Here is a 26,513-nt window from a genome sequence, read left to right as displayed (position 1 = left end):
CATGACATGTTTAATTGAAATGGCTGTATTGTAATTAATATTTTGAGATAATTGTGATTTTGAGCTTAAATTATATATAAAAAACTGTCATTTTTGTATGTGTTAAAAAAACAATCACAACAGTAATTTTTAGTTGAACTACATACTGATGTAAATAAAAACTGGATGAAGACATATTTACTACTTCATTAACATAGATTGTGAATGTATTTAATGGTTTTTTTTTGCAGTATGAGACCATAATGACCTTAAAAGCTGCTTCATTTTATGTGCAAAGAAGTCCTATGAATCTATATTTTAAATTTACTGAATCAGTGAAGTTACTTTGTCAGTTAATTTGCAAATGCAAGCTGTATTCTCCAGTTCTATTTTATGTTTTGACAAAAATCGGTAAAGGTGTACAATGTGATTAGAATGCATTTTGAAGATGCTTTCTGTACAGATACAAAATACAGGGACTAAAATAATGCTGTGCAGTGTATAGCAGAGCCATTTTTCGGCTTTGGTGTACTCAACTTTTTCAGTATTTAAAAAAGTGTTTTGAATAACATAAAAGTCTCTTTATTGTATAAATAATAAAATGTCACCTTATTGTAAAATGCCTCCTGTTTAATATCAAGACTGACTTCTTAGTCATCCATAGAACTGTCATATGAAAAGGGCATGTTTCTTTAAACCAAAAACAGATTATAATCAATATTTGAAAAATGTAACTTATTAACATGTAGTATTCTTTATTGGCAATGATTTCTTTCATAATACGATACACCTCAATCATCCAAAACTAGCTAGCTATCCATCTATATATAGCTATTTTAGTTAATACGCATTTTACTGATTGACCCCTTAATAGAATCTCATGGTAGGTTTTTTATAATGACTAATCAGCCTATTCTGGTATTTTTGGTGTAAATAAAATATTTCTTTAATTTTTATTAAATTAAATCAACCTGTAACAAATTCCCTTTTAGAAAATTACCATGTAACCACCAGTTTAGTTTTATCAAAATTACAGGCAAATTTTAAAATTAAGGCCCTACAAATTAAAAAGCACAAGGTTGAATTAAAACACGAAAAGAATAGGTTATATATACAAATATCTGCTTAATAAGTACTTAAGGAACATTTCAAGATTTCTATGCATGAGTTATTTTTCTGTTGCTACAGATTTAACAAAATAAGGTGCTCAGTACATTTTTTTAAACAGCAAAGGTATTAACATGTTCACACTTTGAGGGAAGAATATATAGTTCCAATCTCTAAATTTCTTTAAGCTTGAAGTACTAGATTGTTTTGTGGAAATAATACTAAGACATCAAAGAAAATCTGTCATGTTTTAAATTCAAAATTGTGAGAGTAAACACTACTTTCTCCACCAATAACTATTTTGGGCAGACTTTCTAGAACATTAGAAACCAACCCTACAAAAACAATTTAAAAATGGGGGAAGGGCACACATTTCAACTAGGTTAAAAAGACTGTGAAGGGGCCTCCCCAGGGGCACAGTGGGTTGAGCGCTGCGCTGTGAAGCTATCTGAAGCCTTGGCGCAGGCTCGATTCCCGATTCCCTGCCGGGCAAGGGCAGAAAACAACCATCTCAACTAGGTTAGAAACACTTCAACTAGGTTAAAAAACACGGCAACAAAGGGGGCCCCAGCCGTGGCGCAGTGGGCTGAGTGCCGAGCAGCGCCTGTGCGCCTGTGGTTGCCTGCAGACCCAGCACGAGTTCGATTCCCGGCCAGCTCACCGGCCCAGGGAGCAGGGCCCAGGAGCCAAGACAGCAAAGGGGCCCCCCAGCTCAGCCCTGGGGCAGGCCCAACCCCCACCCACGTCCCCCAGCATTTTCTGTCCCCTCCCCAGAGGAGAGCCCCCAGGGCAGCGCATCCTCAGTCCCCTCCCCAGCAGCACCCCGCAAGGGCCCAACTCCCACCCAGGACCCCCAGTGTCCTCAGTCCCCCACTCAGTGTCCACAGGGCCTGTACCCCAGTTCCCGTATAAATCTTTAAAAAAAAAAAAGCTAACTTAAACTTATTTGCAACTACAAAAAAGCCCTATTATGGGTAAAGCAGTTTTTCAAAGGCAAATACAGTACTGGATAATAAATTCAATTTTATATCTAAAGAAAAGGTGGAAATGGGATGGGCATATTCAAGTCAATTGTTCACATATTTTAACAAACAGAAATGGGACAGGAAAAAAAACCCACTCTATAAAAAAGGTAGTGATTATAAAAATATTAAAGTACATTAAACATTCACTTTGAAGACTTTCATGTTATAAGGGAATAAAAGTGAATACCATAAGTATTGTATTAAACATTCAGAACAAATGTATGAAGACTACATGTGGTTACCATAATAAATGTATAACACCTTAGAAAAATGTAAAACAATTCTCATTCAAGTAGGAATTCGGTCTCTCAAATATTCCAGAATAGCAGCTGTTCCTTTCATTAATATGGCAGCTCTAGGAACACGGAATGGATTTCCATCTAGAAGCAATGTTCTAAATAAAGAAGAAAAATTATGAATTTTAACAATGTTCATTAAGTAGGCTTTTCTCCTAATTTCATTTGCAATTTTATAAGTTTGTGTATTTTTCCTTCAAATTTAAGCATTTTTAAAAGTTTGAATTATAACTACAATAACCGACACAGTATTAATTGAATATCTATTATGTGAAAGGTACTGTGCTAAGTAATTTATATCCACTGACTCTCTTAATTATCTTAATCCTTTTTCTGTTTCATAGATGAGGAATCACAAGTTCAGGAAGGTAGAAGGATTTGTCCAAGATCACACACATAGCTATTAAATAGAAAAGCTGTTTGAACCACCAGTCTAGCTTTATTACACCAAACACTAAATGGTTGAACTAGATTTACACAGTATTAGAATGAACACACTGATGAACACTTGCACTGGGGACTGTAATGCAATCAATGTATCACCCTCCTTCCTGGGAAACAGTAATGCACACCTGCCCTTTCCTTTGTCAGATACACACATAAAATCTATTTACATGTTCTGAAATGAGATTCAATGTAAGATTTAAGGATTTAATGATTTGTTGATGTAATTTATGAAATCTCTTCAATTATAAAAGACATTAATTTTTAATAAGTATGTAATAAAAGTCAAGGACTCATACCATATTAAACAATAGATCTAAATTATATCTTCAAATATTTGTATGCCTTGGGAATACTTTTGAAAGTGGATTTTCTCAATTTATAGAAAAAAGTACTGTCAATACTCATTTATAGATTCTTTGCTAATTTGCCTACTCACCAAAATTTATTTGTAACCCCAAAATCAATATACAATGACACTTTCAATGTCATCTGTGGTAATTCGCACAGAACAAAAAATTTGAGTTGCTCAACAGGCACATTCCACTGGGGGTTAAACAAGGTGACACTCTGCCTTCTTGTTTCAGCCCTTGTACTATAAACAAGTATACTTTTCATGTTCTATTTAATTGAACTTTTGGAATTTTGTACTTTTAGTTGGCGATTTCACTGTTTAAAATGGCCAGAAGGTGTAGTGCTAAAGTATTGTCTAATTTTCCTAAACATAAGAGGGCTGTCATGCTCCTTACAGAAAAAACACATGTTAGATGAGCTTCCTTAAGGCGTGAATTATACAGCACTCTTTCACCATGAGTTCTATGTTAATGAATCAACAGTATTAAATAAGGAATCTTAATACAGGAAAATGCTTAAAACACGGTCATGTATTGACTAACTGATGAAAATGTTGTGACCAAATGTTCAGAGGAACCTAACTCTGTACTGGTCCTCAAAGTAATGGCTCATTATTCACCAGTTTGGTGTTCACAAAGACTTCACAGACTACAACTACTGCAAAGAACGAGATCAACAGACTTCCGAAAATTCACTAATATGAGGCACCAGAGTTGGTGCCAATGCTGTCCTAGTTAAGTAAAATATGTCAAACCATTATATGCTGTTCCAGTGAATAACTTATTCTGTTACATTCAGCTAGTAAGTTTTCAGCTGACATCTCAAGCTCCCTTTATGTTCACAAATCAAGCACTTACTGGATGCTTATTACCTTTGACCCTGATACAACTCTTTTCTAAAGGAGGACAAATAAATGGTATAAGTGAATCCAAACAGCAAGAAGGGAGATTAGAGGAGGGACTAACTCTACGTGGAGAATGGGGAAGGTTGTCAAAGGTGATACTTAGGCTGACTACTGGTAAGAGCAGGGTAGAGGAATATGAGGCTCAGGCAAGCACTGTGAAAGAACGTGCTGAGCTTGAAATGTGGTAGTTTGTGGTCAGCTTTTGTAAACCCCAGTATGCACAGTTATGGACTTCATATTCGCCTGGCACTTTTATGTAGTAGAATTTCAGGTTACAGATACATAGCAATGAGAAAAGTACCACTAGAAAAAAATCAGCTACTGTATTTACACATACACCACATAAACAAAGCTAACAACATAGTTGGTAAAATTTAAAAGTTTCTGGGTCTTGTTAACTTATTTTCAATAAGACATTAAATTTGTTACTTTAGCTTTATTGCAAGAGTACCTAAACAGGGCCTCCCCTGATGGCGCAGCAGTTGAGCACAGGGCTGCGAAGCTGCCCGCAGCCTCAGCAGCGCTGGTTCGCAGCCTCAGCAGCTCCAGTTCTATCCCCGGTTGCAGGCGAGGGTCCCACATGGCACGACAGACCTCTCCTGCAGCGTCCGCTGCTCCCCTCAGCAGTGTATTTCGTCAGTCTGCCTGTTCTGTTCCCCACTCTGGGTCTGGTGGGTTCTCTCGCCCTCCCGCCTTTTTGACTATACCCAGTGCTTGTATAAATAAATAAATAAATCTTAAAAAAAAAAAAAAAAAAAAACAAGAAAACAACTTCAACAAATCAAATATATGCAAAATAGAATTGTGTAGTTACCTTAAGTTCACACAGTTCCCAAGCTCTGGTGGAATTTGTAGGAGGTCATTATTTTGAAGATCCAATGTAATCAAATTTTCCATTGTTTTCATTTTCTGGGGATCCACAGATCCAACCTGATTGTTACTAATCAAAATTGTTTCAAGTGTGTGGATACGATAGAGAACTTCAGGTAGTATTTTGAACCTATTAAAACATGAACAGAATACTTAGGTATATTGGAATCAGGCAAAAGCATTCCTTCCAATGGATGACCTTATGTTTGATTATCATGAGATACAATTTTCTTTACCTTAAGTTACTGTATATTTGGAGTAAGTCCTGTTTTCAAATTTTCCAGAAAATGGACTAATTTTGGAAATTTTGAAATACATGGAAGTACAAGACTTCTAACAGTTTCTATTTATTGTAGAAAATTAAAAGTGTGGAGTAAACTGTCCCATGTGTTTCTTTTCACATACAGGAAACAAGGAAATCCTCCTCAAATTCTCTATATATTATTGTCTCCATACAGGTTTTCTTCCTTAGTTCACTTTTATTTCTCATGAAACAGAATCACTGTCAACACAGTAAATAAAAATTAAAGACTAATATTTTGCTTGGCTGAAGCTTCCAAAATGAGTGTATTTTTGGTTCTTGAAAAGATGACAAACTAGCATAGGTTGCCAGCATTCTCCTCTAAAGCAACCCTAAAGATGCCAAATGAGGGAAAGGCTGAACAACACTCAGCTATTAACACAAAATGGCTGGGGATCTCTTGAGAGGCAGGGCTGGCATGGTTTCATGTGAGGCAAACTGCTGGCTGGATAGGAGAGACAGTACTGGGTGGATGAAAGGTGGAACAGCAGTGGCCTTTTCACATCCCGGTCTTGCCCTTTCTTTGTTGCCTTGATGTAAAAAAAGCAACAGTGAAAGGTAAAACTCAAAGCAGTTCTGTACTTCCAGAGGGACTGGAAAACCAGTAACGAGGAGTGCAGGTGGACAAACAGTCCCTAAGTGGTTTCTCTGCCCCAATCTAAGAAGAAAGTAATTAAAAAGACGTAGCTCACCTGCTAACACAGAAATTAGGGTTAATTTTTACCACCTCCCCAAATAAATTAGAATGCAATTGATAGTTCAATAAACAACTCAATAGAGAACTGGCAGTTCAAGTAACAAAAACTAGAAGAGATCTGAGTAGTGCATATCTTTCTAAATAATGACCACAATGTTATAATGATACAACGCACGAGAATGCACAAATAATGGAGCAGGCAACAAAAATTTAAATAGGCAGTATTTTAACATCACTGTGCCCTAGCATCCTCACCTGTTAAGTGAGGAGTAATAACAGTATTAAACTTATAGAGTTGTTATAAGGATTGAATGTATATATATGCAGATTTCAGGATAGTATCAGGAATATATATATTATTTTCTTGTCGGAATCAACTTACATCATAGGAAATGATGTGACAGTTGTTAAGAGCCCCAGTCAAACCACCTGAACTCAAATACCAGCTCAAAACTCACCTTTGGTGAGTTACTTCTAATCCTCAATTTCTAAATGAATATTATAACAGAATCTAATGTGTAGGTCTTTTTAAGGATTAAACAAGATAATATGTGTTTACAGTATATGTAATATTTGGCCCAGTGTCAGCAGATAATAAGCTGCCAATATTAGGTATTCATCATTAGTAACAATATCTTTATAGTCCTTGCTGAACAAAATCCATGTTTCATTCATTATACAAAGCTCTTAAGGGCCTCCCCTGGTGAAGCAGGCAGTTGAGGGTCCCACATGGCGTGGAAGACCTCTCCTGTCTCGCCCGCTGCTCCCCTCAGCAGTGTATTTCATCAGTCTGCCTGTTCTGTTCCCCACTCTGTCTCTGGTGAATCCTCTCACCCTCCCATGCATCTGGCCTGTACCCCTGTTCTTGTATAAAATAAATAAATCTAAAAAAAAAAAAGCTCTTAAAGGGATACTTCACTCATGCCCAGTATCATTTGTTACTTCTATTCTTCTATCTTATAATCTTAAGATCTAAGTTGAAATGAGTTTATTGAGGTTATCCAAACTCATGTGCCCTAGTACATACTATTTGCTCAACCTGGGATACCCTAGCTCTAAATGTCTGGAAAATGTCTATTTTCAAGTCTCTACTTCAATACTATCTTCTTTACCTTCAGATAATTGCAAGAAACAACTTTTTCTATGCACCATGCTTCTACTATAGCAATTTCAATTATTTATCTGCACATCTGTTTTCCTATTAAACTACACCTTTCTTAAAATTGTTTAAAAAAACAGTCTACCACACATCAGATGTGAAAATTATATGAATGCAACATCACTTTCAATTCTAAGTAGAACTAAATAAAAACAAAGATGGATAAAACAAGTAAACATGCTGGGCCATTTTATTTGCATTTATTCTCTAGTAAGAAAGACCTACAAATTGTTTACAGAGCCAGGATGGAAAAACAACTCCCTTCCTTTGGGTAAACATTTCCAGGCAGTGAGCTGTCATGAAAAAGAAAAAAGAAAAAGTTATCTGTTAACTAGCCTTCTGACCACCCCGCCTCCACTTCCTGTCTGCTTGGACACATTTGTGGGTGCTAGTGATGGAGTGGAGAGCTCCTGCCTTTCTTATCATCTAGCCGTATTACTGAATTAACTTATTTAAAAGTAATGTTTTAAAAAATTGTTAGATTTGTCAGTTCTGTTTCTTACCTATTAAAGGAAAGATTGATTGTCTGTAGTCTTATCAATGATCCCATTTCTTCAGGCAAAGAATTTAAAAAATTATTCCTAAATTGGAAAAAGGTGACATATAAAGTGTGAAAATGTGTATCAATTTAATTTAAAAGTGTTAGACAAAAAATTATGTAGCCTCGTTTGTCAATCATTGATCTGAGCTCAATAAGTCTAAGTACAGTGAATTCTGAATCAGTAGCTGCCTCAAGTATTTGACTAGTGTGTCAAACCTAATAAAACCAATATGCAAATAACAGAGCAACTCTTGAATAAAAGACTTGCCAAGGTAAACACTGTAAATTAATCCCTTATTTCCCCAGATTGAGCTCCGCAATAGTTAGGACCCTTAAGAGCACACATCTAAATACCATAATACTTGATACCACAGATATTGGATTGGGGTTAATACATATGTCACACATATAGACATGAAATTTTACTTCAAAAAATGAAAAATAGGGCCTCCCTAGTGATGCAAGGGGTTAAGTTGCAGCACCGTAACGCTAGCGCCAGCCACTGCAGCATGAGTTCAATCCCTGGCCAGGGGGCTAACACACATGGCGCAACAGAAATCTCCTGTCTCACCTGCTGCTCCTGTCAGCAGTATATTTCAGTCAATCTGCCTGTTCTGTTTCCCACTCTTCCTCTGGTGAATCCTCACACCCCTCTCCCCCACACCTCTGGCCTGTACCCCAGTTCTTGTACGCATAAATAAATATTTTAAAAATGAAAAATATACGAAAAAATTAAACAGGAAGGTAAAAACATTCTATATATTTAGAAACTTGGAGCTTTCTACTACATCGGTATTGAAGCAAATCCATTTATACTCTAAGTTTAGAATTTCAATTTGCACAGCACTTATCTCTTTAGATCTTATTATGAAACATGGTAATAAACAGAATCTCATTTACGAGTAGAAGAATCTGGGAGCAATGTTAGAAAAAATGTTAACAAGAAGGTAGAAGGATTGTAGAGGTTATATAATACTAATATTGTAAAATGTGTGAGAAAATTTTCTCCAAATACATGGCTACCTATTATATCCAGAGAATAATTTTCTCTACCTTATTTCTTTAGATTAAGAAGTCAAGTTAAGAATCATACTTTCCACAGCATAATCTATATATTTTTTTCCTCTGGACTTTTCTCCAGCTACTGTCTTTATTAAGTTGTGTTGAATAACCCAGGGCTAGTTTCTATTCTGTTCATAGAGCCTTCTACCTACTGTTATCAAACATGAAAGCAAATATTAGCCAGTCGGTTAGGAACTTCCAGGTTTAATTATAGACAAAGGATTATTTATATATAAAGGAGTGGGGGCAAAAGAAGTAAAGACACTAGCAATGAAGACATGGATTCATACTCTGCTCCATTAACACTGAACTAAAATGTAATTTTACATTGTTTTGCTAGTGTGATTGCCACCCCAAATGGAAGCAATTCCACAGCTAGTAGGGTGGCAGTATTAAATTTGTTTGATTCTATAAATGAATAATTTTTATCTCTACAGGAAGAAGACCTTCAAAGAGTTTACTGTTATTTGACTCCTTTTTTGATAATTTTGTTTCAACAGAGCAAGAAACACTATACTTTAAGCTAAAAACACACTTACTAACAATAAATGAGCAGTGAGAGGCTCAAGGCAATAGAGATATAGTTTGCAAATAGAAATTTGAAGTCCAAGCAAATAAATGACATCTATAAATTACCTTTAAACACATATTATTTACATTACACATTATGTAACCTATAATACATAGTAAATATACTGATTGTATAATTATATATTAAATACATATTATTACCTTTAAAGAACTATGATACTCTGATTCTGTCACTTCAATTAATGTAATATTTTGAAGCCAAATATGCTCTTTTTAGAGAAGCCATATAAGCTGATGTACCAACACAGGGCCATGACAGTTTTATGCTCTTTGCTTTCAGAAAAGAAGCAATATGAAGCAATTCTTTCCATGTGCTATTTGTAACTTTGATTCAGCATGAATATAAAGAATGCTAATATTTTAAATAATTTTGTCCTATCACTGAATATATAAATTGCTTAAAAATGATAGACATCTAATTAAAATACTTCCTAAATGCTTAATTTGAAATTTCTCCTAAGTATTATTAAATTAAAACCAATTTCCAACTGTAAACAGTACAAAAATGCATACATTATGCAAAAATGAAAAATGATGTAAAAAATATATTAAATCAAATAAAAAATTCCCATATTTACTTAGGAAAATACAAAGGAACAGGCAAAAAGTAGGCAAACAATAAGTTATAATGAAGAAAAGCCAAGCAACAGTATCAATAAATACCTGAGATCTAAAAATGTCAATTTTTGAAGCATACACAAATCCACTGATAGGGATGAAAGTTTATTAAAACTAAGATTGACATCAGAAACCATTTCCTTCAGTTCTACAATCCTGAAACAAGAATAATTTTAAAATGTTAGCAACTGCATTAACTTCCTATCTTCAAAACTAGTAGACAATGGGGGGTACATGCTGTCTTATTTCTGCTAAGATTTCCTGTAACTTTTACTTTTCTCACAAAAAATTCATTGAGTTTGGTGTAACTGATAAAATACTTTTTAAGGCAGTTTTGATATTATCAGTAGAAGAATTTCTATTTGACCTTGAGTATACAATGAAATTTGATTTAAAAGCTTATTTACTTTACGCTGAAATCAATTATGGACAAAGAAAAAGTATCAAATCTAGGCACTGAATCCATAAATTGTTAGACATATCTTGTAATATAGTAGTTTACTCTTTATATTGCATAATATAATACCACCATATTGGGCACTTCAACTTTTTAAAAACATTTTCAAAATATAGCATAGTATTTGTTCACTAAATTATCATACATTTAATAGTAATTACAAAAAAATTTTTAAGTTAATTCCTAAGTTTGGCAAGTATCATTACAAAGAAATTTAAGCTACAGACATAAAGAGGAAGAATACAATGATCCCAAGTAAGCCTAATCAAGTTTAGTAATTTTATAGTTTGCTATTACCTTAACTGAAATAAGAAATGTTATATATGAAGTTAAACTATAACTATAAATCTGTTTTGTCTATCACATTAGCAATGAAAATGTAAAAGAAAGAAAGAATATCCTTTGGGTAGTTTACTTCAAAATAATAATTTTTAAAATTTCAGTCTTTAACTTTGTCATACCTGAAGATTTTGCTATAATTAATATCAACAAAGATATACTAAACCATAGGAACAATAATGCACATAACTTTTAATGATTGCAAGTGAAGACTTCTTTCCTTCTGGTAAGAAAAAATTAACAGGATCCAGTCAATTTTGCTTTTATTATCAATGGAAAATTCAATTATTGGCAATTATTTAACATAACCCACAAAATGAAAATTCCTATTAATCTACATGGACAGGTCTTTGGATTATCTCATAAAACTTTCCCTCTATTTCATCATATGGGAAAAAAGTATGATTTGATACTTATAATAATTCTGATACCTATTTTCTAAGTTTAAGATGTAAAAGAAATAGAAATAGCATTTCTAAAAGGTCTATGTATCAGAACAAATATTCAGAATATCTCAAGAAATAAGTAAATTTTGGTAAGTACCTCTAATATTAACACAAAAATTACATTATCTTTCAAATTAAAAACTATGAAAATAATCATATTTGGAACTGAGATACAACTACAACTGAGAATGAGTCACAACTTAATAGAAATGGCATCATGAAGAGTTCTTACCTTTTTGGAATTTCACAGAGCTGATTCTTACTGAAATTAATAGAAGTGATAATATTGCTTTTTACTGCATCAAACACTTCATCAGGAATTAAAGTTGTTTGTTTATCACTATACAAAAAATAGTTGAAAAATGCATTATTCTTAGCAGTATAGAAAGATATGATTATTTGTTTTTAATGACCTTTAAAGATTGTACAAGATTGTTCAAGACAGTTGATTATGAAGTTCATAAACAAAGTCACAAAAACCTGCAAACCCACAAATGTTAACTGTCAAAAATTCAGATATGTTGTGCTAGAACATATGAATACTAAACATTCATGCGCTATGTGAATAAAAACATAATCTTTAAAGATATCTAAAAGTCATAAAGTAAATGGATAATCATTTAATAAGTGGATTCAATTATTTCAGAGTAGAACTAAATCTATAATTTTAAAAGTTATTGTCTTTGTCTTTCTGACTTATTTTGTTTAGCATTTATCCTCTCAGTTCCATTCATGTTGTTACAAATGGCAAAAATTTACCTTTTTTTTTTTACACCTGAGCATATAATTCCATTGTGTATATATACCACATCTTCCTAATCTACTCAGCTTGGGCACTTAGGTTGTTCTTGGGAGCTTAGATTGTTTCCATAACTTGGCTATTGTTAATAATGCTGCAATGAATATAAAGTGCATATATCTCTTTGAATTACTGTTTTTGCATTCTTCAGGTAGATACCTAGGAATGGAAATGCTGCATCATATGGAAGGCCTATTTTCAACATTTTGAGAAATCTCCATACTATTTTCCATAGGAACTAGACCAGTCTACATTCCTACCTACAGTCCTTTTGAATGTGGAATATAGAGAAACAAAACAAAGTATCAGTCGATTCAAATCAGTAACAAACCTTTGAAGTTTGACTACAGAATTAAGGCTACCAGAGAGGGAGAAGGAGCATGGAGATAAAGGAGTTAAAGGTTTACCAATGGACTATGGTAGAGGACTATGGGTACCTTGGTGGTGGGTGTGGTGTGGTTACATACATCTGAAGTGGTGTGAACCTATAACTCTGAATTACATACAGTCTTGTAAACCAATTTTACCTCAATAAAAATTTAAAATTAAAGTTTTAAAAGCTGCTTTTAGCCCTTTTCTTAAAAATCTCTAAAGGGGGGGCCTCCCCTGGTGGTACAGTGGTTGAGCACTGGGCTGCGAAGCAGCCCGCAGCCTCTGCAGCGCCGCAAACCAGCCTCGGTGAGGGTCCTATATGGCGCGCAGACCTCTCCTGCCACGCCTGCTGCTCCCCTCAGCAGTGTATTTTGTCAGCCTGTTCTGTTCCCCGCTCTGTCTCTGGTTAATTTTCTCACCCTCCTGCGCTTCTGACTGTACCCAGTGCTTGTATAAATAAATAAATAAATCTTAAAAAAAAAATCTCTAAAGGGGCTACCTTTCAACTTTTTTTTGGAGATATAGTTTATTGCAAGATAACAATAATTTTCAAAAATTAAGCATTATACTAAGCTAATTTTCTCAAAATCTAATTTCTCTCTCCTTAGCATGCGATAAGGTAAACAAAATAAAATACCTGACTATAGTCTGTATTCTTTTGTATTTACACTGCACTAAACATGAGCCAAGCACTGCAAGAGCTATGACTGTATTGGTTATTTTTATCGTTGTTGCCTTAAAAATAGTACTAAAAGAATACTTGACAACCACTCCAAATCTTTACATAGGTATCTTCTTTCACCAATTAGACAATTCCATGATATATAAAAAATTAGGCTTTCATATGACATTTATATAGCAATATTCTAATTATTTCAGGTTTCATATTATGTGTTAGAGCACATTGTTATTAATCTATATTTAGATATATTAAGAAACAAGCTCTCAAGTTTTGTCTTGACTAACTGATACTTACTCTTGCTGAATGCTAGCTGAGCAGAAAATTTTATTACTACCCAATACTGTCACTCTTCTATTTTTTATAACAACAAAGTGTTCTTTTTTGTAAGGATTTTACTATTAATAATGGTCTCTCAAACACAACACAAATCACCTTAAAAATGGACATTTAAGTTCATTATACTTTTAATAAGCTTTTATGGCATCATTTTTACAACTGCTGCTATAATAAATCAAATACCAATACATTCTGATGAATTCTTCCTCGCCAATTGTTTTTTTCTGAATGATTATTTCTGAAAGTTTCCTAAGTGTTTTGCAATATTATAAAAAAAAAAACTCATACCTATAGTCTAATAATTTTAATGTGATGATGGCATGTACATTGACTCTGGATTCACTTGGTAGTGTCATGGCAGTGTCAATAACAGAGTCACTTTGATTGGGTCCATCATCTGGCAAAAGAAAAGTTATATAAAACCAATATTTACACTACAAGGTCATTTTTTAATTCTTGAAAATACATAAAGATAATACATATGATGTCTACATATGATTGGTGAGAATATCTTAGTCATATTCTTTATTTCCAATAACTCAAATCTGAGTCTAGAATTAATATTTAATTAGTACAAAGCAGTAGAGAAAAACACTATCATACAGATTCAAAACCTTTTTCATGCAGTAAGGAAATTTGAGAGTAGGAAAGAAATGTCAAAGAGTAACTACAATGTCTCAGAAGAAACAGTAACAAGCAAAACTTCCAATTAAGCAAAATATGGTCCATTAGAAGGAATTTGTTAACAAAGGAAAAACATTATTTCCCAAAGATGTCGGCCAAATAGGCCTATCTTTTCAGTTTAGGACACAATGCTGATCATTCCCAATCATCTAAAATTTGACAACCTACATAATAAAGTAAGCTTTGGTACATTATTTATGTGAAGATTTTTTTTCTTAGCATATGCAATACTTTATTTTCAATGTATATATCCTAACATACAGGCATACTCACACATTCACACACAATCACACACTCATTATCTTACAGACTGTTTAACACTGCCACCCTATGGTATAAAAAAATAAAACAAACATACATATTTAAAAGAATCAGCTTTGTGATTTTTCAATAAGAGATTTGAGCAATCTAGACAAAAGCCAAATAAGACTATTAACAGTCCAATATTCATGTCAAGAGCAGAACAAAGGTGAAAAAAAAAAGTCAGTAGTAACCTTGATCTTACTTCAGTTGGTAGGCATTTAAGATTAGCATTTTTTTAATTGCTGTTTTAAGTCTTTGTCTGATAGGTCCTGTATTTCTGTATCCTTTATATTTGTTCCAGAATTTCTGTTCTTATTTTCTTTTTCCATCTTCTGTTCAAATGTACCTTGTTTCCAAGGCATGTGTGTTGGCTTATTTGCTTTTTTTATGGTTGGGGCACTGGGTCAATAGCTATGAAGCTTGAGTCTGCTGAGGGCTACCTCTGGTCCACTAGGCTCACACTCCAGGACTTAGTTGGACCTGGCAGGCAAGAGGCGCTTGAGAAGGATGTGCCTCGTTGTCTGGCTATAGACACAGGCAGTGGTTTTCACAATTGTCTCCACCTCCACTTCTGTTGTGCCAATTCTGAGGGACTACAGCTTTAAGTTCTGTGTACCTGCTTGATACTTTCCAAGGAATTTTAGTGATTTCTCTCACTAGTCCTTCTACTGGCCAGCAATGGTTCCCAGCCTGGCAATGGCTAGCAACTTTTTGATTTCTTATTTCTGGGAGGAGGTATCAGGGGAGTAATTTCCTTGCTCACACCACTTGCAGAGTTCCCAACTTCCTAGGTCAAACCCACGTGCCTGCACTCCCTTTTTGAAAAGTTCCTCCTGGGAAATTCATAGAGCCCCAGAGTGCATAGTCGTGACTTAGAGAATCATCCCCATCCCATTCTACAGATTGGGCATACTCTCTCAGCTGTGCCCCTCTTTACTTCCCTGCACTCCTTCCCCCCAGCAGCCACCAACCTTAGTTTGAGTTCTCCACAGGAAAGTCCTAAGACCCTATTTGGGGAACTTCTGAGTCCTCCCTTGAGCAAATATTTCTTTCTATAGTTGCTTTTAGGGCAGAAGGTTATCCCAACCTCTACGTTCTTCCACTTTATCTGTGAGTACTTCTATCATATATTACAAATGTCTTATTTTTTTAACATACACTGACAATATGGTACAAGGCTGGGCTATGTGTATAACCGAAAGTGTTGTGAGCTAAATTAATAGCTCTATATTTAGCCACTAAGTTTTAGAGTGGTTTGTTATGTACAATATACTGTTACAACTAATTTTTTTCTTAATGCTTTAGTGTATACTTCAAAGACACAAATGAAAAAAAAGGGGGCTATATCACACTTTTAGTGAAGCATTAAAAATTAAAGTATCATTTTCTCTTTTGGTGTATGTTCATGTTAAATATCCTGAAAAATGTGTTTTGTTTTTGTCAGAACTTAGTAAAATGATATGTGCTGCAGATTTTCAAATAATTTTTAATATACTTCCCAGTCAAAAGAAGCTATATATTATACCATAAAAGTGAAGTGTTGCTTTTTTTTTTAGAAGTCAAAGCACTAGGTGTTTACATACATTGGTTATTTTCTCTAATTCATACACTATAATATGATTCAGAAAGATTATGGATAGACTATTATATTGTGAATTTAAGGATGTTTTTATAACTTCAGCATACCTAAGGTCTATATAAATTAAAAACTGGAGATATACCTGTCAGGGATCATTTCTTCTAGATATTTACACTCAATATACACCACCACTTTTCATATTACCCTTCAAAATCTAAAAAAAATACCTTTAATCTTGCTTCGTAAATATTTTAGAACTTCTTGGGTTCCCTTCTGAAAAGGTAGAGAAAAATACACATTCACCAAAACATACTTTGTAGTCTTACAGATCAACATGTTTATATTTTTAAAAAAAAAAAAAAGTTGAATTCTAAACTTACATTTATAATTTCTCTTCGGATAGTTCTCAAAGGATTTCCTTCCAGAGCCAGGAATTTCAAATGAAGGTTTCCCAATGAAAAGGGCAAACTACAAAAGATTAGGGGAAAACATTTATTACATTTCAACTAAAACTTAACTATAGGGCCTCCCCGGTGGCGCAGCGGTTGAGCGCTGGGTTGTGAAGCTGCCCGCAGCCTCTGCAGTGCCAGTTCGATCCCCGGCTGCTCCCAGGCCACAGGAGGAGGATCCCGCATGGCGCGCAGACCCCTCCTGCCGCCCACTGCTCCCCTCAGCAGTGTACTTCGGTCCTTCTGCCTGCTCTGGTCCCCGCTCTGGCTCTGGTGAATTCTCTCACCCTCCCGCGCTTCTGACTGTACCCAGTGCTTGTATGTATGTATGTATGTATGTATGTATGTATAAATAAATAAATAAAGATGGAATTTCAAAATACTTTAAAAAAAAATAAAAAAAATAAAACTTAACTATAAAATAAACACCATATGAACTCTGACATATTAGTCTCAAAGAAAGCCCAAATAATATAGGCCTAAAATAGTTCCCGTTGAGATAAATGCTGGACATGTAAAAGAAAAACCACACTTGTTTTGAAATCCCCATGTGGTCTTGTGAAAACAGAATGGGTGTGTTTTTTAAAACATTTGCTATATTGTATTCAGTGCTAAAAGTAAATGTTAAAAAGTTAATTTGAATTAATTGGTGATTCAATATAGTCATCCTCACTGATATTATTTGTTTTTCAAGAAAAAAAAGAAAATTCTTCTATAAAAAAGGTCTTAATCACCCAATTCATAGTTTCATCATTATCTTTAGTATAAAAAATAACTTGTTTATACATATAACTTTAATCCCAATAAAGTTTATTAGCTAGCTACAACAAACAAGGCATTGGTATAGGGATAACAAATCTTTCCTTTTAGGGAGTCCTCAGATGAGCAAAGAAAAAAGATACAAAATATAATAATTAGGAAGGATCTTAAGTTGCTGGTGAGCATATGAAGAAGCGGAATCTTTTAGAGTTAAACATACACTTACCACACAACTATGCAATTCCACTCCTATTATTTACCTAAGAGAGATGAAAATAATGTCTACACAGAGAATTTTACATGAAGGCTCACAGTTGCCAAAAAAACTGAAAGCAATCCAAACATCCATCAACTAAGTAATGAAATGATGTATAAATTGTGTTAAGCCTGTATAATGGAATAACACCTAGCAATAAAAATAAACTACTGATATACACAGTTGTATGAATGAATCACAAAAGCTTTATGATATATGAAGAAAGACACAAAAAACTATACACTGTGTGATTATGATATTCTAAAAAAAAATAGCAAAACTAGTGACAGAGCACAATAGTGGTTGCTATAGGTTTGGGGTATAACAAGGGGTGTGATAACATGAGGAAACTATGGAGAGAAATGGTCTACATTACTGTGATAATGGTTACACAAACATGTTACACAAGCATATACATTTGTCCAAAATCATCAAATTGTAGGCTTAAATGGATGAATTTTATTGTATGTGAGTACTTGAACAAATGTACATTTAATACATGCATGTTTCATATATGTGTACATATATGTATTTGTATATTATATGTGTGTATATATTAAAAATTAAGATAATGCCAAATAAGTAAAGTTGCTATGAGAGGAGAGCTGTAGAAACTAGCAAGCAGGCTAGGGAGAGAATGGAATAGCAAAGTCTGGATTTTGTCATAGCAGGAGGAATGGGATTTCATTAGGCAATGAGTAATTCAGTAAAAGTACATTCTATGATAAAGGAGTAAAATGAAGAAAGAGTCGATACATTTAGAATTTGGTGCAGTCAGATAGTGGGATGCCTGTAGGAGTGAAAGATGATAAAGAATTAAGTATGATTGTGAGATGTCCTTGAATGCTGTGCTCGAAAGTCTGAACTTTAAGACAATAGCTCCCAGTTGCTTGTTGGAAAAACAGAAACAGCAAAACCTCCTAGGAACTGTTTGATACAAAACAATATAATAACAATTTTGTGATCTCAATGTTAAAGATTCTGATTCACTGGTGTCTCAAATTTGTGTTTTTTTTCCTTAAAGTTTCTCAATAGATTGATACATTGCCATATTTAGGAAACAACTGAATAGTATAGTAACAATTGTATAGTAACAATTGAATCATAGAACTTATTACTAAAATAACCTGATAATTTGCTTTTTAAAAAAACAATTGATGCAATGCAGGCAATTACTGTCCAGCCAGAGGAGATTCTAGAGGGGTACAAATGAATTCAAGTTTCTATTATCTAGGGTGTATAACAGAAACAAAGAGGAAAGGAAGGAAAATAATATTTATTAAACGCCATTATGTGCTTAGGCCCTGTAAGATAAACATACTATATCCAGACATCTGGAGGAAGAAGTATATATATATATCACGAAAAAAGGTACCAATTACTATATTAGTTTTGACATAGTTTTGCTTTCGATGTTTGTTTCCCATTGCTTTCATTTAGGAGCCAAAATAAAAATACCACTGGGAAAATTTTATGTCAATATGTATAAAGCAACAGATTATTTTATTCATTAGTTGTAAGACAGGCACAATGTGGGATATCCAGGTCATTTACTAACACTCTTACAAACAGAAATGAGTGAAGAGTGGTCACTGTTCAAGTATTAGATCTATAATGAAGAGGTACTGTATTACATACATACATTGTGAAAATAACTGATTTTTTAAAAACTATATTAATATATACACATTCATAAAATTCTGTCTTGCCTGACCTTTCTACTACTAAAATAACAAACCATGTTTCTAACATTCAGGCACAAAACCTCACACATCTAACTTCTGTATAATCCTCGATAAATCTTAGTCTTATTTCTTATATTTGTGAAATAATTACATCCCTAAATCATGATTCTGTAACTTCTTATGATTCTTTCACTAACCTCCTCCTCATCATCACCAAAACAGGCAAAAAACTGCCAAGTACTATTTACTCTAACTTATCATGCCTCTCAAGTCTCATCTTTCCATTTCCATTGTCTCAAGTTAGGTCATTATTACACAAGAGAAAAATCTACAAAGCTGTCAATACAGTGAACTGCATAAAGCAAATGCTCCTTAATGATGAATATTAGATTAGTAGAGTTTATTTAGACGGATAAAAAATCATAACAGTTCGATGTATCAACCCACTATCATCAATTCAATTTTTAGTGAGATTGCAATCAAAATGATTCTGTTCTTAATCCTTCAATAGCTTCTTCTTAACTAATGAAAAAGAAATTGATTCTTTACAGGCATTTTTAGAGCCTCTTCCATATGGCAAAGCTTTGCTTGTATTGTTTTCTCCTGAACAGTAGGTTATTCTAACCATGTTACACATGCACTTGAAAATCAAGGTTATCCCTGAAAGATCATATGGTGGAAGTAGGGTGAGGCATAATGCTAAAAATGATGGTGTTCTTAAATTTTGTGGTCTACACAATTAATGTCTCAATCTAGTCCCAGTCCCAAAGATCATCTAAAAAAATCACTTCTTCAATAAAATATGTTCTTATTCCCCTCACTAAAATGATTCCCATATCTTCACTGAGCCCCCAAGCACTTTATATATCTTCTTTACATTCTTTCAACAAATATTTGTCAGGCACCTTCTATGTCCCCAGGTACTAAGCTAGAAGTTAGCGATCTTGAGATAGAACAGATAAAAATCCAGCCTTCTTAGAGTTACATTCCAGTAGGTTAGACTAACTTGTAAATACATCTGATTTTATCAGCATATGAAGCTTGCCACCAAGACTAATTCTAGTTAATCTTTATTTGTCTGCACATGATTCCTGCCCTATTTCAATTTTGAAAAAGACCTCTACATGCTTTATAAATATTTGAACTTAAGAATCATAACCAAATACGGTAAGATTTCTTCTTCATTTGATCTTAAACTTACCTACTAATATCATTGTTGCTTAGGTCAAGTCTTTCCAAAGACTCTAGTAGTGAGATTTCATCTGGAACAGATTTTAACTTGTTGTCCCGCAGGTCTAGCACAAGGATGGAATTCAGATGCTTAAGATGTTCTGCCCCTAACATTTCAATCTGGTTTTCACCTACATGTAATTCCTACAAAACCAAGTATCAATCATGTTATTTCTATAATCAGTTTTATACTATGTAACACAAAGTTGAAATCTTAATTTAATTCATTGGAAAACATGAAAAAAACTTCACTAAACCACTTAAATTTTCAATTATTTTGAGCTATCTTATAGCTAAAGAAAAAGAGCAGAAACAAAATTTTCAAAATTTTTCTGGTAATTTAAAAATAATTAAAGGTTTAATCTGGCAGAAAGTTCAAAATTAATAAAGCCAAAGTAGAGAAGTGGTTTTGTAGTTCTATTTATAGAGTTAATAAAAATACAAATCCAATGGCTGTATAATAAAAAATGGAAGTTTCAAAACAAATTGATATATTTTATTTATTTTTAAATTTTAACTGAAGTTACATTGGCTTAAAACCCTATAGTTTCAGGAGTATAGCATTATAATTCAACATCTGTAAATACCACATTTCAATACCAGTTAGAAAAAGTTATAACCAATTTGTTATTTAACATTTTCCTTAGCAATTATTATGCTTTCTCATTAGCAAAATCTATACTTATTAGGTAATTACTCTTAAATTAATTTTATTAAATGATAACTTTTTCCGTTTTTATCACTGACACGATTTTTTTTTTTATTTTTTGGGATTTGGAAACTTTTAATATTTTATTCTTTATAATTCTTACATAATTTTTCATTTTTGCACAATGTATGCATTTTCATTTTGGTTATATTCCCCATACAATTGCACCTCCCCCATTCTGACTTTCATCCTTCCTCTCCCCACACCCCTTCTCACCCCTCCCACGCCCGCCAGTAGTGTGTCTCTGATTTATAGTTGCTTGTGAATTTTGATTTTTACTTTATTATAATTAGTCTTTTTCCTGGTCCCTTATTTAGGTGTTCTAAATTCCTGCTATGAGTAAGACCATCCGGTATTTTTCTTTTTCTTTCTGGCTTATTTCGCTGAGCATGATCCCTTCTAGCTCCATCCATGTTGCTGCAAATTTCATGGCTTTATCTTTTTTGATTGCTGAGTAATATTCCATTGTGTATATATACCACATCTTCTTGATCCAGTCATCTATTTTTGGGCATTTGGGTTGTTTCCATAGCTTTGCTATTGTAATAGTGCTGCTATAAACATAGGGGTACAGATGGCCTTTTGAATTAATGTTTCTGTGTCATTTGGGTAAATACCTAGGAGTAGAATTGCTGGATCATATGGAAGCTCTATCTTTAGTAAGTTGAGGAATCTCCACACAGCTCTTCATAGTGGTTGGACCAGTTTGCACTCCCACCAGCATGTCACCATTTTATTTTAAAAAACTTTTTAATACTAATGCATGAAAGTATATGTAAGGGAAAACAGTAAATTTCAGACAATATTAATGGTATATAATTAAAACCAAAAGAAAGATTAATTTTAAATGGATTTCATTCTGATCAGGCAAACATGTGAGGTCGCAACTTACAGAATTTGATATATATTCTTTACTGATATTCCAGGTCTTTAACAATATCACACCTTACTGTGTTAGCCTCATCATCTACCACACGTCAGTTACAAATCACTTATCAAAATGAAATGGACAAGTTCCTTTTTTAAAGTTAACTATTTCTTTTTAAAAAACTTATTGATGATATTAAAGTTCTAAAGTTATTAATACAGGAAAAACAGCACTTATACCCAATATATATTTACAATATAAAACAAGATTATCGATTGGGCGGAGCAACATGGCGGCGAGGAGACGCTGCGAGTAAGATCTCCCATTAAAAAAAGTTAATAGGGAGGAAAAGCGGCAGGTCCCAGTGAGAACTGGGACACGGAAGATAAACGGACGACTCCAGCAAACTGCCCGAAGAAGAAAGTTGCCATAAAAGAGGACGAGAAGGGAGGGAAGCGCAGAACCCTGCTCCCCTCCCCCGCCCACAAAGTCGGCACTCTCCAACCGGCAGAGAGGAGGAAACAACAAACCAAAACGGCCAACAAGAAAAACGGACACAGCAAGCGGGACTGTGAGTGGAAAGGAACTATTGCAGCCACCACACCCCGTGAACGGGAGCTGAGGCGAACCCTGCAGGATCCGCCGCGGAGGTGAGCTCCAGGCGCCATTAAAGAGAGCCCCGCCCCCAGGAGGAGACCAGCACCAGCACCAGCACACAGCCCCGGCCGCCCGGTAAGCTTGCGCGGAAAGTGGCGCGGATCCAGACCGGATCGCAGCTGCCCAGGTCCCCGCGCCTGCGACCTAGGCTTGCGGGGAGACGGCGGAGGCCCTCCCTGAGTGAGCAGGAACAAGGCGCCCAGGCAGGGGAGCGGGATTCAAAAGGCGCCATTCCCGCGCCACTGATCTGGGCTACAGCCCGCGTCCTGGAACTGAGGGCTTTGGAACTGAGACCCGGGGCACGAAATTAGGGGCGTGGGTTCCCCACGACGGTGGGGCACAAGGCAGACACAGCACCCCAAAGCCGTTGAGGTGTACCCTACCATCCCCGCTCTGCTCCCTGTCCCACGGGGTGGAAAATCAGCTCCCCAAGGGCTCTAGGAGAGATCTCTGGCGCCACCTAGCGACTTGACCCCAGCACAGGCTACTGAAGGAGCTAGTGGCCAGCTGGGGAGTTAGCCCACACCTGGCTCCTTCCGAACAAGTAGTCTGAGCCCACAGGGAGAGCGAGCACCCACAGCCGGGGCAGACCAGGCGCGCAGAAGAGTGTGCCTGAGACCAGACGCGCAGGGAGTGTGTCCCACATCACCATTTTAGAACAGGGACATTTCTTCAGTAAAGACTACCTGCCGAAGGCTTCCTCAGGAGCCAGAGGTGAGCGGGGGAAGTTCGCCCACGCCAGACCCCCTCTGGCCTGCAGTCCAAGCCCAGAGGGGAGCAGGAACCCACCGCCGGGGCAGACCAGGCGCACAGGGGAGTGTGTCCCCACATCGGCATTTTAGAACAGGGACCTTTCTCCATTAAAGGCTGCTTGAAACTGACAGATGACTCCTGGAAGAACCAGAGGGGAACAGAGAAGCCCACCCAAGATGCCGGCCAGTCCCAACAACACAGTGTCCCAACGCATATGGCAAATTAGAAAACAGACAGTAGGGAGGAGAAGAACCACACGCAACCTAGCAACTCTCCAGAGAAAAAGCACACCACAAAAAGAAAGCCAGCCCCCAGATTGCAAAGACAATAACTTGGAAGAATTTCTGAGCCTTCCAGAAAGAGAATTTAAAATTGCCGTGATTAAAAAACTGACAGAAGTCATAAAGGAAAACAATGATAAGGGAAAAATAATCAATGATCAGAAGAATGCAATTGAGTCCCTAGAGAGGGAAAACAATGGTCAGAAGAAAGAAATTGAGTCCCTAAAGAGGGAAGTAAAAGAAATGCAGGAGATCAAAGAATTAATGGAAGAACTAAAGAATTCTGGGAAAAGCAATGAAAGCAGAATAGATGAAATGGAAGAACGAATAAGTAATCTTGAAGACACAGAAATAAAAAGAACCAAAACAGAAAAGGAAAGAGAAGTACGAAGGAAAAAGAACGAAGAAAGACTTCGGGAACTATCTGACTCCATGAGGAAAGGAAATATAAGAGTTATAGGAATACCAGAAGGAGAGGAGAGAGATGTAGGAACAGAGAAAATATTCAAAGAGATAATTGAAGAGAACTTCCCAAATGTGAAGAAGGAGCTGAAAATTGATATACAAGAAGCAAGAAGAACACCAAACTTCCACGACGAAAGGAAAAATACAGCAAGACACATAATAGTAAAGCTCCCAAGAATCCAGGACAAGGAAAAAATAATGAAGCTGGCAAGAGGGAAGAAACAGATAACATTCAAAGGAAAACCAATCAGGCTGACATCAGACTTCTCCGAAGAAACACTACGGGCAAGGAGAGAGTGGAGGGACATAGTCAACAGACTCCAAGAAAACAGATGCCAACCAAGAATACTCTATCCCGCAAAGCTCTCCTTCCTCTTTGAAGAAAGAATATGGACCTTCCCAGACAAACAGAAACTCCGGAATTTCATTGCAACTAAACCCCCACTCCAAAAAATACTACAAGGAGTCCTAAAGCCAGAACCTCAGAGGGACGAATAACAATGAAAGAAGGCCAAAAAAAAAAAAAAAGTTATTAAAAGAATAAATAAATAAAATCAAAGGAAAGACAAACACAATGGCAAATACAGATGTTAACATATCAATATTAACTCTAAAGGTAAATGGACTAAACTCTTCAATAAAAAGACACAGAGTGGCAGCCTGGATTAAGAAACAAAACCCAACCTTTTGCTGTCTCCAGGAAACACATTTAGCTACAAAAGATAAAAATAGGCTCAAAGTTAAAGGATGGAAAACAATCCTACAAGCAAATGGACCAAAAAAGAAAGCAGGAACAGCTATACTTATATCAGATAAAACAGATTTCAAACTCAAAAAGATAAAAAGAGACCCCAATGGTCACTACATTATGATCAAGGGGACAATACTTCAAGAAGAAATAACACTCATTAACATATACTCACCAAACGAAGGAGCACCAAAATATATCAGACAACTGTTGTCCTCTCTGAAAACAGACATCAGAGAAAACACATACGTAGTGGGAGACTTCAACACACCACTATCAACAATGGATAGATCAACAAGACAAAAAATAAGTAAAGAAACCAAAGCTCTAAATAAGGACCTAGAGCAATTAGGCTTAACAGACATCTATAGAACACTAAACCCCCAAAAAAACGGAGTACACATTTTTCTCAAGCGCACACGGATCATTCTCCAGGATCGATCACATACTGGGGCACAAGACAAACATCAACAGATACACCAAGATTGAAATCATATCAACCATCTTTTCTGACCATGAAGGCATCAAACTAGAAATAAACCATAAAAAGAAGGCAAGGAACTTTCCTACCTCATGGAGATTAAAAACCACACTACTGGAAGACCATTGGACTAATGAGGAGATCAAAGAAGAAATTAAAAAATTTTTTGAATTGAACGACAAGGAGGACACTAATATCCTAAATGTATGGGATGCAGCAAAAGCAGTAATAAGAGGAAAATATATAGCAATAGAAGCTCACATCAAGAAACAAGAAAGAACGCAAAGAAACAACCTCATCTCGAAGCTCAAAGATCTAGAAAAAGAACAACAAAAAACCCCAAAACCAGTAGAAGAAAAGAAATAATAAAAACCAAAGCAGAAATAAATGAAATTGAAACTAAAAAAACAATCCAAAAGATCAATGAAACCAAGAGCTGGTTTTTTGAAAAAATCAATAAAATAGACAAACCCTAGCCAGGCTCACAAAGGAAAAAAGGGAGAAAGCACAAATAAATAGGATCATCAATGAAAGAGGAGAAATCACAACGGACACAGCAGAAATCAAAAGAATAATCAGTAACTACTATGAACAGTTATATGGAAACAAGTTTAACAATCTAGAGGAGATGGACAAATTCCTACAACTCTACAATCACCCAAAGCTAGATAAAGAAGAAATAGAACACCTAAACAGACCAATTACAATTAGCGAAATTGAAATGGTAATAAAAAACCTCCCCAAAAACAAAAGCCCAGGACCTGATGGATTTACAAATGAATTCTACCAAACATTCAGAGACGAATTAGTGCCTATCCTTCACAAACTCTTCCAAAAAATTGAGAAGGAAGGGACAATACCAAACACGTTTTATGAAGCCAACATTACACTAATACCAAAACCGAACAAGGACAACACAAAAAAGGAAAACTACAGGCCAATCTCCCTAATGAACACTGATGCAAAAATCCTCAATAAAATTTTAGCTATCAGAATCCAACAATGTATCCATAAGATAATTCACCACGATCAAGTTGGATTCATTCCAGGGGCACAAGGATGGTTTAACATCCGAAAATCAATCAACGTTATCCAACACATCAACAAAAAGAAATATAAAAACCATATGATAATATCAATAGATGCTGAGAAAGCTTTCGACAAAGTGCAACACCCATTCATGATAAAAGCCCTTGAAATTCTGGGGATACAAGGAACATACCTCAA

General features: G+C 35.3%; 1 protein-coding gene across 1 annotated transcript in view; it reads right to left on the bottom strand.

Annotated features, from left to right (window-relative positions):
- Positions 1-1,914: 1,914 nt before the first annotated feature.
- Positions 1,915-26,513, bottom strand: part of LRRC40 (leucine rich repeat containing 40) — a 38,342-nt gene continuing 13,743 nt past the window's right edge. The window contains exons 7-15 of the mRNA XM_037498849.2: positions 20,296-20,468; positions 16,326-16,413; positions 16,173-16,218; positions 13,668-13,776; positions 11,423-11,530; positions 9,994-10,104; positions 7,640-7,717; positions 4,924-5,109; positions 1,915-2,505 (exon numbers count right to left, since the gene is read on the bottom strand). Coding sequence (XP_037354746.1) covers positions 2,400-2,505; positions 4,924-5,109; positions 7,640-7,717; positions 9,994-10,104; positions 11,423-11,530; positions 13,668-13,776; positions 16,173-16,218; positions 16,326-16,413; positions 20,296-20,468 — 1,005 coding nt within the window. The 3' untranslated portion in view covers positions 1,915-2,399. The remainder of the gene's footprint in view (positions 2,506-4,923; positions 5,110-7,639; positions 7,718-9,993; positions 10,105-11,422; positions 11,531-13,667; positions 13,777-16,172; positions 16,219-16,325; positions 16,414-20,295; positions 20,469-26,513) is intronic.

The sequence above is a fragment of the Talpa occidentalis genome, unplaced genomic scaffold (genome assembly GCF_014898055.3).
Source record: "Talpa occidentalis isolate TD23 unplaced genomic scaffold, MPIMG_talOcc4v2.1 talOcc4.9, whole genome shotgun sequence".
Classification (NCBI taxonomy): domain Eukaryota; kingdom Metazoa; phylum Chordata; class Mammalia; order Eulipotyphla; family Talpidae; genus Talpa; species Talpa occidentalis.
The sequence above is the reverse complement of the archived record's forward strand: the minus strand, read 5'-3'. Positions and strand labels throughout refer to the sequence as shown.